This window comes from Abramis brama (genome assembly GCF_963993115.1).
Source record: "Abramis brama genome assembly, chromosome: 7".
In the NCBI taxonomy this organism is placed as follows: Eukaryota; Metazoa; Chordata; class Actinopteri; order Cypriniformes; family Leuciscidae; genus Abramis; species Abramis brama.
In genome coordinates, this window is record NC_139969.1 from 10,277,802 (window position 1) to 10,293,973 (window position 16,172).

Genomic DNA, 16,172 nt, shown 5'->3' on the forward strand with positions numbered 1-16,172 from the left:
TTATAATATTGTTAATCAATTTTAATTATATCTTTTCAATTAAATAGTTTAAAACGAAGTCTTTATAATAACGTTGTTTTAAACTTTAAAACGTTCCAAAACACGGAAGTAGCGCAATGCCTTGCCGCGCCCACTTCCGGCATCAGACTGTTAGGCTGGCGCTGTCGTCCTCACACTGCTATGACGTATGGTTCTGCGGTTCTGCAGTCAGACCTATCTAAGAGTGAAAATGTGATTTGTTAAATAAAATAAATTAATTAAAATGAAAAAAATAAATCAAGGTAAATAAAACTGAGTTACTCGCCACTTGGCCAATAACTTTATTAAGAACTAAAATTTTAATTGCTTATAGCAGAGCAGACTCAGTCAGACTCAAATAAATTCAAAAAAAAAAAAAGCATCTGTCATCATTTGTGGCTATGAGTTATAATGAGGTACATAATGAAGGGACAGATCAAGCTCTATGGCAGGAGTCTTGATTATAAAAAAATATATATTTGCTTACTTCTGCTCTCACTCTTTTCTTTCTTCATCTTCAGCTTCTCCACTGTGAATCTCTTTTCATCTGGCTTGATCAACACTGAATTTCCCCAGCTAAGGAGAATAACAGCGTAGATGACACTCATGATGACTGCATGAACTGAAAGAAATGGCTAAAAAAGTTTAACTCTTACACAGTCAGGATCCAATCAATCTTCTTCAATGATTCATTCAGGGATTTCTCTGACATGAATCCATCTCTGGAATTTATCCTGAAAAAGATTTTAAAAATGAAATTAATTAGAAATTAATTCTTCAACTATAAACGCTTCTGGTTTATTGTGCTCAATGACTGCTGGGGAAAATCTAGTTATCATGAAAATTAGTATGAGAAATTGAAAGGAAAACAAACTATTAAGATATTTTTGTAATTTTCACAATAGTAATAAGCAAGCAACATAAAACCTTTGTGAATGCTCAGATACTGCAGTTACCTGAGTTCAGTCAGACTGGGACAGGCCTGAATGAAGGACAGGATTTCAGGGGCAAATGTGTAACTCAGATGGAAAAACTCCAGACAGACTTTCTTCAGATCAGACAGTGATTTCAGGAACACCAACAGTCTAGTTTCCTCTCCCACAAAAACGCTAAACAACACAAAACCCAGATGAAGTAGTAAATGTGACATGCTGGTTCTCAGGCTCAAAGCCTAGATATACATGCTTTTATTTTTTATGAATCAAACTAAAAAATAAATTAATACATCTAATAAATCTACCAACTGATCATGATGTAAGATCTTTAACAGGATAGTTTACTCAAAAATGAAAATTCTCTCATCATTTACCAGGGTTCCTACAGGTTTCAGTAAGTCAAATTTAAGACCTTTTTAAGACATTTTAAGACCAAATAGATTGAAATTTAAGACCTACACGGCGCATAACCAAAAAAAATTATAATTAAAAGAATTCTGAAAAAAATATTTTTATTTCAATGAATTCAGTAATTGAAAAAGCATTAATTTAATTTACAGACAAAGCAATCACATTAGTAACTTTCCACACACAACAACATGCCAAATGCCCAAAAACTTAGGCCTAAAATGAAAATAGGCTAAAACAAACTTGCCATCTAATAGAATATATTTCATCTCATATTTATTTACATTACGAAGCAGCATATTAATAGCCTAATAGAGATTGAACAGGCTCAGAGATTATTTTAGAAAATTTTAGTTTGCATATTATACTCTAAAAACACATAATTATAGCTGATTTTAGTTGATCATAACTAGAGATGAAATGGCATGAACATTTATTTTCACGATTATTATGAAATCAATTTACTGAGTTTGTCGAAACCCCGCAAATAACATAAAATTATCAATATGCAAGTTTTGTTTACATAAACATCAAAATACTATTAAAAATGATGGCCAGATTTTAAAGGAGTGTCTTGCAACATGTTATCTACTAATATGTACAAGTTCAAATAAAGTTTTTACAAAAATGGTTTTATAAAAAGATAAACCTCACATATTTCAGCCTTTAAATATTTTTTTTATAAAAAGAATGAGTCAAAAAAGATTAATTACTGACATTTACAATGCACATCCGCTTATCTAATATTATTAATAACATTTGGTCTGATTTTCCTGTGGCGTCGTTGCTAAGCAACCATACAACGCACTCTCCACAGCAACAAGCGGGTGGAAAAAAATTGCGCGTTGTTTCAATAGCGCTTGCCGCATGCCCACATTTTAATAAACTTGAGCACGCAAAAAGACGCGGTATGTGAACTGCCTGTTGGCGAGCGACCTCATATCAAGCCCCGGGCTACTGGTAGCACGCGAGCGAGCTCCGCTTTGTGTGCTGTGTTGAAGGCATCACGTGTTCACAGTACTGTGCACTGTGACCCGGGGCTGCGTTGCATTCTCAATTATTGGTTCCGCCACTCTTTATATATACTACGTTATTTAATAAAAATAATCGTGGTTGACAAATGAAACTTTTGAGGAAAAATACAATACGGAGAAGTTACATACAGCACAATTTTTAAGACCCAGACATCAAAATTTAAGACTTTTTAAAGACTTTTTAAGGTATTATTTCCAAATTAATAAATTCAATGCTTTTAAGGCTTTTTAAGACCCCGCGGGAACCCTGATTTACTCACCCTCATTTCACTGCAAACCCATAAGACTTTCATTTACCTCTGAAACACAAATATGTCGAATGAAAGTCTTATAGCTTTGCAACAACACAAGGGTGAGTAAATAATAATTTCTGGGTGTACTAATCATTTAAATATATTTTTGATAGTAAATGGCAGCCATTCTTAATGGGGTATATCTGAAAAAGAAAGAATGAAGCTTCCACTCACAAATGTCGATAACTGTACAACTGTACAACAGAGTTGATGGTGGAAACCACTGAGCTTGGACAGGTTAGAGTCAATGATGTGATCACTGAACTGCTAAAAGATAACCTGAAGCATTCACAGATATAAACATCAGTATAGGTTTATAATAATCATCAGGTGGTAGGATGAGACTGCAATTTTGTATGTGAAAAGTGAAGAGAGTTTCATACGTGATATCTTCATCTCTGACTGACACAGTGTGTATCTCTGGGAAAAATCCACTTTCATGGGTTTCAGGCTTCTGTATACTGGCAAAATTTAATGAGTGTATTTCATTATTAGATATTACATAAACTTGATTAAATATACAGAATAACTGAATATGGCAATGAGTAAAATTTTATTCTAAAATTAATTATACATTACTTGAGTTTATGCAGAATCTTCCCTTTACCAGCAGCTGAGATCAAACCAACAACATCGTCCGAAATGTGATCCGTCATCAACCTTTGAAAGTAAAAAAAGACAGTATATCAGATTTTGATCTGGCTTGTGTGTGATTGCAGTGTTTCAGACAAAAGTATGGGAGCATTTTTAAACAGCGACAACAAATTTGCCTAGAGAATATTTTTTTTACATTTTAGAATTTTTTGACTCAGCATTTTCTCTCCGGTCTGGTTCAGAAAAGTGATTCTCAGTGACTGTGGAGTAAGCAGTGTGTGGTAAAAATCAAAACAATATCACACAATAATGACTGCTGTAATACTGAATATCAGATTACACTCGAGGCTGAATCACAGCTCTGCTCATATTCAGCACTACAGCACTATTGCTTGTGTGATATTGCATACGTATTGAAACAGATCAAATTTACATTTAGAGCTCCAAGAGAAGTGAATGTTTTGAAATTGCTGTAAATAAAATGTAAATGCTGTAAAATGCCATGTGTTGATGACGTGTCAAAGTTTCGCTCACCACAGCTCTTTACAGCGGTACAGTTCAGGCTGAAGCATCTTCAGATCATCAGATGTTACATGGAGTTTCAGGTTTCTGATGTGTTCACAGCACTGTAAACAGTATTTCAACACCCAACAGTCTGTCCTTTTCAGTGGAATATTTGACAGATCTATCAAAATTAAACCTTCCAAAACTTTCCCAACAAAGCTTTTCTCATGGAGCTCATAGAGACAATGGAGAATGAACAGCATGTGTTCATTTTGATATCTCTGTGAGCACTGATTGAGCCATTCTTTAATCTGTGATTCTGTGTTGACAGAGACGGCCATGTTGTGCTTTTCAAAGAACGAAGGGATCCATTCTTTCTTACAGAGACCACAGAGGAACAGAATCACAGGCTGCAGCCACTCTGAATGTCTAACTTCTACATCTGTCATTGAAAAGTCTCTATCAGACCAACAGGACAGAGCCCATCCTCTCTCTACAGTGTGAAGCAGCTCTCTCACTTTCCTCTGGGACTCTTCTTCATCCAGAAGGACATAGTACAGAGCAGTGAAGAATTCCTGAAAGCTGAGATGCATAAATTTGAACATCATCTCCTGGTGGATTCTTCTCTTAATGAGGAACTTGCACAGGAATGGATTGCCATCAGAGTCTGAAACCGTTTCATAAACACTTTTCTCATCAAGCAAGATCTGATGTTCCAGCATCCCTCTCTCTGCCAGCTGACCCAGACTCCTCAGCAGGGTCGGGACGGACTGACTCAAACCCTGGCAGTGATGCTCCAGTAGAGTGGACACAAAGTCAGCGTAGATGGAGGTGGTGGTTTCCAGTCCACTTGTTACATTTGCACCAACTCTGCACATCTCACTGATGATCCAGCAGATAACAGGTTTGGAAAAGGCATTGAAGAGAGTTTCATTTGCTCTCACACAGTCAAACTCTTTCCTGAAGAACTTCCGGAAGTACCCGTCCACCTGACTTGCAGAAAAGCCCATGATCTCAGAGAAACGCTGTGGTCCTTTCAGCATCTTGTTCACAGTGTTCTTAGTTCTGGTGGTGACCAGCAGTGTGGACTCAGGGATGAGGTACCTTCTCATTAGGCCACAAAGAATGACCTCAGGTGGGGCTTTCTGAAGCGGATCAGTGTTTGCTGACATGTCATAAATGTCCTGTGTGAGTCTCAGCTCATCAAATCCATCAATGATAAAAAGCACCTTCTCTGATGACTGCTGTAACATCTGTGAGATCTGATCAGATGTTAAACTGCAGCTGTAACTCAAGAGCTCAATTAAGTTCATCTCCTCAGAAATACATATCAGCTCTTCACACCTCAGATAGAAAACTAGACCAAAACGTCCAGAGTATAACCTTTCAGATGCCCAGTCCAACATGATCTTCTGTGCTATGAAGGATTTGCCACTGCCAGAGTCGCCTTGGAGAATGACACTCACTGGATAATGGAACTGGAAACTACCATCCATAACCCGCAAACAACTCAAAAGCTTGTCCGTACTGATGATCTTAAAGATGTTATTTTCATTTTTCTGAATGATCACTGGTTCAGTATAGAGGGTAGGAAATGACTCTTTTTCACCAAATAGGAAGCTCCACTCATTCTCATACTTCTGTATGAGTGACAGCTTATATTGATGTACAATCTCCTGAGATTCTGAAGGAAAACCTGTTGATTAACAAACAAAATGTAAGAGCAAATACAGTAACACTCAAACCACTTACTATTGCATTCTAACTACTGTTTTTCAAAAATATTATAAAACCATTAAGATACAATTATTAACAATAAACCAAAAACTCTAAAATGTTGTGTTTTAATGAGATTCTCTAATCTCTAAATAATGCTGTCAATAACGTAGAACAAACAATCATCCAGTTATTTTTAGGTAAATACTACCTTGGTAAATAAAGCTAGAATCATTCTGTTGGATGTACTGTTCATAAGTTCAAAAGTATCTTCTGCACTGCCATTTATTCAATGCTAAAATTAGCAAAAATTATTCAGTATCTTCTGCTCACCAAGCCTGCATTGATTTGATACAAAATAATATATATTATTACAATTTAAAATAATACAATAAAATATTTATTTCTGTGATTAAAGCTGAATTCAGTGGAAATAATATGATGATTTGATGCTCAATTAACATTTATGATTATTATCAATGTTGAAAACAGTCGTGCACAAATTATTTATTTATTTAATTAATAAATAAAGATTGTCCATGCATAATAGGAAATTCCTCATCATTTACAGGAGCAGACTTCACTGACTGATATTCCACCCTTATAGGAATTTCCTATTATGCATTTGTTACAATGGGACCTTGGTGAACTAAGAAGGACTTTTGATTTTCAGAAAGAAAATATATTTATAGGAACATTTCAGCAGGCTCAAGATAATTAATACAGAGATCATTATTCATTGTTTTAATTAGTTGGCAGTCAATAAAACTGTCACAGTTCATGAATTTACTCTCTTTCTCGTCTCGTGTGATTGCTGTGTGTGTGCGTGTGGGCGTGGTCACTGATCACTACCGCTGATCTGCGGCGACAGCTGCAGCGGATTAACGCGCCTACTTAAATTCACAGTATTATCTTGTCTTTGTCAGATCGTTGTGGAGTATTCCTGTGTTCATTTCCCATTCCTGTTTCCGTCTGGCGTCGGTGTGTTCCTGTTGGATTGTACTTCGTATGCTTCGTTCTCCGTCTGGATTAATCACCTTGCTACGTCACGGACATCTTTCAGCATCACCATCATCTTCACCCGTGTTGTATGGAGCGAATTATGTGCCATAATTTAACAAACAAATCCAGCATTTTGCAAACAAACTCAATCTACTTCGCAAAGGAAAACTCCACTCGCAAACAAACTCGATCCGCTTTGCAAAGGAAAACTCGACTCGCAAACAAACAGAAAGCAATGTGCAAGCACAAAGGTCAGTTTGAGTGAAAATGCAGTGGAGTTACAAATATGTATTGTGTTTTACAAATATAAATAAATGAGCCAAGATAATACTTCACAAATATATACAAACCATCCTTCAAATTGCATAACCTTTGAACAAATACCAAATCTAGTGCATACAAATGCATATCTGTCTGTTATGATTGTGTGACGCTTCGCTTTTTATGAGATCTCTCGGCTCGATTTTCTCACAAATGCGTCCAGGCAGATTTTCTCACAAATGCAGTTGAGCAACTTCCTCTTCTAAAACAGTAGATGGCGCTAAACTAGAGGCTAATTTAGCGCTAGTCTCCCGGAGAAGCACTTATTTGAAACTTGCCTTTGCCTACAGCTGAGGAAAATGACCGGTGAACGGGTGTGTTTCTGTCTTATTTGATCTATAATTAACCTTTTTGAGGTTTTCTCTTGCAAAATGTTTATTGCCTATCTAGACAGAAATCCACATTAGCACTTAGTAGCACTTCATTCTCTCTAGGATCGGGGAATCTAAGCTGAAAGCTCTGCCATCTTGTTGCTTTTTGTCATTTTTTTCAAAATTACATTTTAAAGTATATTAAAAAAGAGAACCATTATTTTAAATTGTAATAATATTTCATAATATTACTGTTTTTTTGTTTTTTTTTGTTTGTTTTTTTAACTGCAGGCCTGATGAGCATTCTTGCAAAAGCATTAAAAATAGTAGGGGAGAGCCGGGACAGTTGAAACACTTTTCAGATAAATGTCGTTTTCTAAGATAAGGTTACAGATAGATTTTTTTTATTTTTTTGTGATTAACATCTCACATATGTGTTCTCTTAGTATCATGTGTTATTCGGTACAAATATAGAATGATTTAAGTAAAATTTGACTTTGAACGGGAGTTGTGCTTTGTTTCAATCGTCCCGCCTGTGCGGGACGGTTGAAACACAGGGGTGGGACGGATGAAACATAACAGTTTAAACGGCAACTATTCATCTAATGCTTATTTTTGTGAACAATATCTGACAAGTAACTTATGTACATATTGTTACAAACATATTTTGTAATTTATTTTAATTTAAAGGTTCATATTAACCATTTTTGTTCTGTCGCCCAATAAATAATCGGCGATAAGCCTATGCGCATTTTGTAATCTTTCTAATAGGCTATTTTGACGAAGATAAACAAATCCGTTTACAATTAATTTCCTTACATTTCTTCCTTGAGTCATATTGAGTGTTTGCAAGTTGAATAGCCTTTTATTATGAAGAAAACGAGATCAACCAGAAGACCATAAATTAAATTTATTGAAGATTGAAGATTGGACAATTGATGATTATTACAGAGATAGCATGTGTTTTTTAATTGAAAATTAATTTGCATTAAAAGAAACACAAGTCTAGAAACAGTATATGAATCTATTAAGGCTATGACCAGGTTTAACGTGCAGGACGCGCTGTCGGGACGGTTTAAACACTGTTTCAACCGTCCCGACAGCGCATCCTGTCATTTAAACCTCTTTTGCCCTTAAACTAAAAAACTCTGATATTGCACACTTAAGGGTGTGTTGCAGTACTAATACACCTGCCGTATTATCATTACAATTGCACATGAAACAATAAATCCAACTTGTCAGTCAAAAAAAAGTACCGCACGAAAGAATTCACTTACAGCACTCAAAAACAGCTTTGCGGCTTTAACTCCAAAACGGCACGACGTAAAGAAGAAATGTTTTCGCGGGTATGGTAGGCATTGCGTGCTGTACGTGCTGACGAAATTTGACGTACATGACGTGAGTGGTTTTCAAGGAAATCTCAGTGTTTCATCCGTCCCGCGTTTCAATCGTCCCGCCTCTCCCCTAGTGTTTCCAAACTTTTGACTGGTACTGTACGTCACAGGCATGTTAAGAAACAATTGTATATTGTTTGTTTTGTTCATTAATTATTTTATTACATTAACAGTAAAGCTGACTGAATTCCAACTAAATAAATAAATAAGTGGGACTGGGACCCTCCTTTCAATTAAATGAAATGTTCTCATTCATTTATGGAGAACGAAAGAAATAGATTTGTTCAAGTGTAGACATAATCACTAATTTAGTAATTTCGCATGAGTCCGATGCAGAAAAAAATGACAAAAAGCAACAAGATGGCAGAGCTTTCAGCTTAGATTCCCCGATCCTAGAGAGAATGAAGTGCTACTAAGTGCTAATGTGGATTTCTGTCTAGATAGGCAATAAACATTTTGCAAGAGAAAACCTCAAAAAGGTTAATTATAGATCAAATAAGACAGAAACACACCCGGTCATTTTCCTCAACTGTAGGCAAAGGCAAGTTTCAAATCAGTGCTTCTCCGGGAGACTAGCGCTAAATTAGCCTCTAGTTTAGCGCCATCTACTGTTTTAGAAGAGGAAGTTGCTCAACTGCATTTGTGAGAAAATCTGCCTGGACGCATTTGTGAGAAAATCTGCCTGGATACATTTGTGAGAAAATCGAGCCGAGAGATCTCATAAAAAGCGAAGTGTCACACAATCATAACAGACAGATATGCATTTGTATGCACTAGATTTGGTATTTGTTCAAAGGTTACATGCAATTTGAAGGATGGTTTGTATATATTTGTGAAGTATTATCTTGGCTCATTTATTTATATTTGTAAAGCACAATACATATTTGTAACTCCACTGCATTTTCACTCAAACTGACCTTTGTGCTTGCACATTGCTTTCTGTTTGTTTGCGAGTCGAGTTTTCCTTTGCAAAGCGGATCGAGTTTGTTTGCGAGTGGAGTTTTCCTTTGCGAAGTAGATTGAGTTTGTTTGCAAAATGCTGGATTTGTTTGTTATAATTATGGCACATAATTCGCTCCATAGTGTTGCCCATCAAGGTCCCTGCGCCACTCTACTGCCTATGTGTTTCGTGTGTGTCTGTTTACATCTGACTTATCTGTTAAACTTCCAATAAAGAGTTTTACTTGCATTATTGCGTCCTCCTGTTTGAGTCGTTACAAAAACATAGTGATAATCTGGCAGTGTTGAATCAACATCACATTATGATATTGATTCATTAGGGGGCATTTCGAAAACAGCATTATTTTGTAGTGTTAGTTGGTCACGGCACGCTTGATTCGAATTATGATTCATAGGTTTTTTGTTTTCTATCAACTTATTTTCTTTTGCATTTGTTTGCTTTTTTAATACTTACTTTGTCTTGCAAGAAAGAGTTTTTAATTTTTCATGGCCTGGAAATCACAATTTTAACATTCCAAGTTTTCCATGTAGGAATGTAACAATGATGTGAGCGTGTTTAAATGGAGACTAGAGCGCAATTATGAAGGAGTGGTCATCTTCTCAGTGTTTTCAGATGCCGACTTCTTGAGAAGCGATCAGATGAGGTGTGCAAAAGCCTTGGAAAACTGCTCAGAAAAAGGATGTGGATGAGGACATGAATGCTTTCTACAAGTTGGAATCTTGTTATTATGGCAATTCCAGCACGGCGTGAATTCATTAGAAGCTAATGTGCTGAGTGTCTGTGAGGGAGAACTGTAAAAGGGAGGCACGCTAGAAAAATACTGTCTCTAGTCATTTGCATATGTAATTAATTTCGTGTTGATATATTTTTTAAATAAAAAATTATCCTGGGGATGATGGAAGGGCACAAGGAGAACCCCCCCCAAACCCACCCCGCAACCTAGAGTATGTTCACTGTTAACACACAAGACATTCTCAAGAGAGCGACAAATCACCACTTTCTTCTTTTGTTTAATGCTGATTTACATATATAGTGCATATCGCCAACTATTTGGTGGTTGTGCAATAATTTTTCAATATTTTCATTTAATAATCTTTAATCACTGTGAATGCTAATTATCTAATAAAAAGAAATACTGATTAAACTAAAAAATGGTCTGTGCTTGCTAAGATGGAGCTTGCTATAACATATGTGTGTGTGTGTGTGTATATATATATATATATATATATATATATATATATATAGTATATTTAAAAAATACATTATAGGATAGAAAACATTACAGCATAAATGACACCCCTGATTTAGTAGAAATAATTTAGTGCCTAATGCTTATTATTCTGGTAGAGACCTCATAATCCGATGTCCTTTTAGGACACTGAGTTCCTTAGTGCAGACACAAACACAGCAGCAAATTACAATGTTCATCAGCAATAAAAGAAGAGTTCTCATTTGAAAAAGTAAAATATGAGCCTACCTTGAAGTGTGGGGATTTCATGAAATTCATGCTCAAAAAATGATGATAATCTGCCCTTATTAATATGCCTAAATTCGTCATCACTTACAGAAGATAACTCCGGTTTCACCTTTGTGTCTGGCCCTGCATGAAAAGAATTTGTTAGAGCTCATGTCAGCTGGAATAATGTCACACAATACAATTTGCTCGAATAGGAAAAAGACACCTGATAATATGTATTTTTAGGTCTCTTCTTAAAGGCCACTGAATTTGGGAAAAAAATTGTTTTTTTTGTTTGTTTTGTTTTTACAATTTCTTAGAGCAGGGAACGTTTATGGGTAAAGACCACAGACTGGTAGAGAAAAAAATTTATCTAAGAAACCATCCCTTCTAGCAACTTAATGATACACCTATCTCCCGATTCGATACAATCACAATACTTGGGTGCCAATATGATATGTATTGCGATTTTTTTTTAGGAATTGCGATTCTACAAGTATTGAGATTCGATATTGCAATATATTGCGATTTTTTAAACACTAGATCATGGGGAAAAGTTAAATCATACACTTATACAGACTGTACATGATGTGAGTCATATTTACAAAAACAAATCATCACATCTTTCTGACATTTATTTCAGAAGCATTATACAGTACTACATTCTCTTGAATAAATTATTCAATAACAAATACATTTTTAACATTCACTTGTCGCCATCTAGTGGCGAAACAATGTCATCGATAAATGCGTTACCAAGTTTCGCTATCATAGACATCAGTGTTCATATTTGAACTTTAAACTTTTATCCAAGTACTTCGATGCTAATATATGAGTTATATAACTCTGTAGGATATTTAACTACACATTCCTGTCAATTCCTAGGGGAGTCTCACTTTTAGAAATCTATATTTCAATATTTGTGGTAACATCAGGCAGCACAACATTAGCAGTAAAATCTTTCTGTGGACCGCTCTTTGACTATGACTTTATTACAGTATTAAAGGCAATACATAAAGGGATAGTTCACCCAAAAATGAAAACTGTCATAATTTACTCACCCTGATATTGTTCCAAATCCACAAGATATTCATCCATCTCTGGAACACAACTGATTTTTTCACTGCATATGGGCCACAAGAGAAATATTAAGAAAATAAATTAAGACAGTTATATACCATTATCAGAACATATTGAAGTAGATGCAGCTCTCATAGATGTATATTATAATGGGCCTACAGTAAGTCAAATACTTTAACAGAATATTCAGGCATCTCCAGAAAATAATGCATGTTCACACAGTAAAAAAAAATATATATATAAAAAAATAAATAATAATAATATTAATAATATATATATATATATATATATATATATATATATATATATATATATATATATATATATATATATAATGTTTTACTTCTTATTATATATCCATAAAATTATTTTTTAAATATTTAAGCCATAGATGAGAACCAGTAACCACATATTAAATTATAGGCATATCTATATTTATTTAGATCAATATCAGACTTTGATTACTTGTTTTGAACAACTGTCGTATATTTTGGTTTTTCTTGCAATGGCCAATATTACACTTATTTATACTGACACCTACCGGTCATGCAAAAATCATGAAATCATGATCACTCAGCATCATGCAAAAATAAAGGTTATTAAGGTTATTATACTCGGAAACCTTTATTATAAACAACACACGCACTCTTTTTGCTACTGTAGAGAGACTGACAAACCCCCCAAGCCAGATTCCCAGTGAAATGCTCTTAGACAACAAGTGCAGTGAGTTTGCTTCTTTCTTCTCTGAGAAAATCAATAATATCAGAAAGGTGATCAGCACATCCTTGAGTTGCGCTGGGGTCAGACAGATCAGACCACCTGAGAAAGTAGTAACTTTGTCTGATTTCAAAGAAATTGATGGCAAAATTTTGGAAGAAACCGTACAGCACCTTAAAACATCAACCTGCGTTCTTGACACACTTCCCACATCTTTTTTCAAAAGTGTGTTAAACAGTTTAGAAGCAGATCTTCTAGAAGTGGTAAATGCCTCACTTCTCTCTGGGAGTTTTCCAAACTCCCTGAAAACTGCAGTTGTCAAGCCCCTCCTGAAAAAGAGCAATCTGGATAAGACCATATTAAGCAACTATAGGCCGATCTCAAATCTTCCTTTCATAGGCAAGATCATTGAAAAAGTTGTCTTCAATCAGCTGAACAAATTCTTATGCTCGAATGGATACTTTGACAGTTTTCAATCTGGTTTCCGACCGCACCACAGCACAGAGACAGCGCTCATAAAGATAATAAACGATATTCGCTTAAATACTGATTCAGGCAAATTATCAGTGCTGGTACTACTCGACCTCAGTGCTGCATTTGACACTGTCGATCATAACATACTTCTTGACAGGCTGGAAAACTGGGTGGGGCTTTCTGGGATAGTCCTAAAATGGTTCAGGTCATACTTAGATGGGAGAGGTTATTATGTAAGTATAGGAGACCATAAGTCTGAGTGGACATCCATGACATGCGGAGTCCCTCAAGGCTCAATTCTTGTGCCACTCCTGTTCAACCTGTATATGCTCCCAATGAGCCAAATAATGAGAAAGAACCAAATTGCTTACCACAGCTATGCAGACGACACACAGATCTACTTAGCCCTATCGCCTAACGATTACAGCCCCATTGACTCCCTGTGCCAATGCATTGATGAAGTCAACAGTTGGATGTGTCAAAACTTTCTTCAGTTAAACAAAGACAAAACTGAAGTCATTGCATTTGGAAACAAAGATGAAGTTCTCAAGGTGAACGCATACCTTCACTCTAGGGGTCAAACAACTAAACATCAAGTCAGGAATCTTGGTGTGACACTAGAGTCAGACCTTAGTTTCAGTAGTCATGTCAAAGCAATAACTAAATCAGCATACTATCATCTGAAAAATATTGCAAGAATTAGATGCTTTGTTTCCAGACAAGACTTAGAGAAACTGCATGCTTTCATCACCAGCAGGGTGGATTATTGTAATGGACTGGCCTTCCCAAAAAGACCATAAGACAGTTGCAGCTCATACAGAACGCTGCCGCCAGGATTCTGAGCAGAACCAGAAAATATGAACATATCACACCAGTCCTCAGGTCTTTACACTGGCTCCCAGTTAAATTTAGGATTGATTTTAAAGTATTATTACTGGTATATAAATCATTCAATGGCCTAGGACCTCAATATATTGCAGATATGCTCACTGAATATAAACCCAACAGATCACTCAGATCATTAGGATCATATCAGCTAGAAATACCAAGGGTTCACTCTAAGCATGGCGAGTCTGCTTTTAGCTATTATGCCAGCCGCAGCTGGAACCAGCTTCCAGAGGAGATCAGATGTGCTCCTACAATAGTCACTTTCAAATCGAGACTCAAAACACTTCTGTTTAGCTATGCATTTAATGAATGAGCACTGTGCCGCTGTTCATCCGACTGTTTTTACTGTACTGTATTTTATTTTTCTAAACTGTTTTAATTATTCTTATTTCTTTTTATTATTTTAATTTCTTCTATGTAAAGCACTTTGAATTGCCATTATTCTTATTTCTTTTTCTTATTTTAATTTCTTCTATGTAAAGCACTTTGAATTGCCATTGTGTATGAAATGTGCTATATAAATAAACTTGCCTTGCCTTGCCTTGCCTTGCCTTATTTGAAAAACAGCTTATTACAGCTGGTCTGAAGCGATAGTCTACAGTTTAAAAAGTTTAAAATATTGTAATTCATGCTACTTTCTGTCAAGACTTAAGCATTTGAAATGAATTGTTGATTTAAAAAAAAAAGCAGTTTAAACAAAAAAAGAAGTGTTGTAAATCTGTTTTGAATTAAGTTGTTTTTCGGATAAAGGTTTCCGAGTCAGTGATATAAGATTGTGTATGTATTTTTATTGTACTTACCTTGTAACTACATGGAACAAGAGGGTAAAAAGCATCACTACATGAAACAAGAGTATCTTTCCTCAATATTTAAGCAAAAGTTGCAATAGTTTTAGTTTTCAGTGCACTTTTGTTAAAAAAGATCTAAAGCGTTAACAAAAAAATGTAAAATTTTGGACGGATTGGAAATTTTATGTTAAAGATTTAAGTGTTTCATTTGAGGATAAATCCCATGCTAGTTTATCCAAAGATTGCTCCATGGAAGATATTTTAGCCTGAGGTAGACTGGTCTGTATTACAGGAAAAAAGGAAGGCACAGGAGGATACTAATTTAGAAAGAGTGTTCAATAATCGGGTAATGGAAAAATATAATGAATGTATATTGAGATTTATAGGCTACAGATGGTGAGAATCCAGAGACAGAAGCAAAAGAATTGGGGATGATGATACCAGATAAAGGAATAGGAATCAATAGAAGAAATGCTGGAAATGCTAGCATGTTAATTGCATTACAATGGCTAGAAAAGACGGGACATGACAAACTTTTGGTATGGTCAGATTCATCAACAGTTTTAGCAAGCCTACAGGCATTCTATTCAAAAAGTCATCAAGATATTCAGTTTGAAGTACTCCAGTCAGTAACAAGAATAGTAAATCAAGGCAGGTCAAATTGTTTTGGGTTCCAGGACATGTAGGGATAAGGAGGAATGTAATGGCAGATAGTTTAGCAAAAAAGTGCGTTAACAAAAGGAGGGTGTTTCTCAAAACCAAGAATGCAAAGAACGGACTTGTGTTCTTGGGGAGAACGCTCTTGCTAGTTGTTCTTGGAAGAATGAACTTACAAGGTGACGAGCAGAAAGCTGCTGACAGTTTGAGACGATGTGTTCTTGCTGGTATTGCGCAATAATATCCCCGCACAGACACCGTCTGCAGTACCCAAACATAACGAGAATTATTGACGATAACAGCCAGGCTTTATCGCCCAAGCCTACCCTCAGCTCAAGGGTTTACTCTACAACTGTACACTACAATGTAATGTATATTCATAACAATAAAGCAACGCTTATGGAGATTCTCACTTCCGAAAACGTTTGAGCACATTTTCGATTCGCCATAAATTTTCGTAAAACTGCCAATAATTTGAAATCTACACAGCTGATTTCTCGCATCAAATGTTCTCAGAAGTGAATTTAGTGATGAAATAGCGTACGAAATTGTAGAAGAACGACTTACTGTATTGACCTGCCTCGCCCTCTCCTTCCTCGAAATGAATGCTGGCGTATTTCT

The 16,172-nt window shown here is 35.7% G+C and overlaps 1 protein-coding gene across 2 annotated transcripts in view; it reads right to left on the reverse strand.

Moving 5' to 3' along the window:
- The window catches only part of LOC311086011 (NACHT, LRR and PYD domains-containing protein 1 homolog), a 114,184-nt gene extending 98,012 nt beyond the window's left edge, over positions 1-16,172 (reverse strand). The window contains exons 1-10 of one of the 2 annotated variants that reach the window (XM_084118637.1): positions 16,119-16,143; positions 12,009-12,070; positions 10,969-11,091; positions 3,817-5,482; positions 3,268-3,348; positions 3,072-3,149; positions 2,863-2,967; positions 975-1,127; positions 675-752; positions 506-594 (exon numbers count right to left, since the gene is read on the reverse strand). In XM_084118637.1, the coding sequence (XP_083974763.1) occupies positions 506-594; positions 675-752; positions 975-1,127; positions 2,863-2,967; positions 3,072-3,149; positions 3,268-3,348; positions 3,817-5,482; positions 10,969-11,091; positions 12,009-12,045 (2,410 nt within the window). In that variant the 5' untranslated portion in view covers positions 12,046-12,070; positions 16,119-16,143. Of the gene's footprint in view, positions 1-505; positions 595-674; positions 753-974; positions 1,128-2,862; positions 2,968-3,071; positions 3,150-3,267; positions 3,349-3,816; positions 5,483-10,968; positions 11,092-12,008; positions 12,071-16,118 lie in introns of both variants that reach the window. The other variant, XM_084118636.1, reaches the window with a different exon arrangement.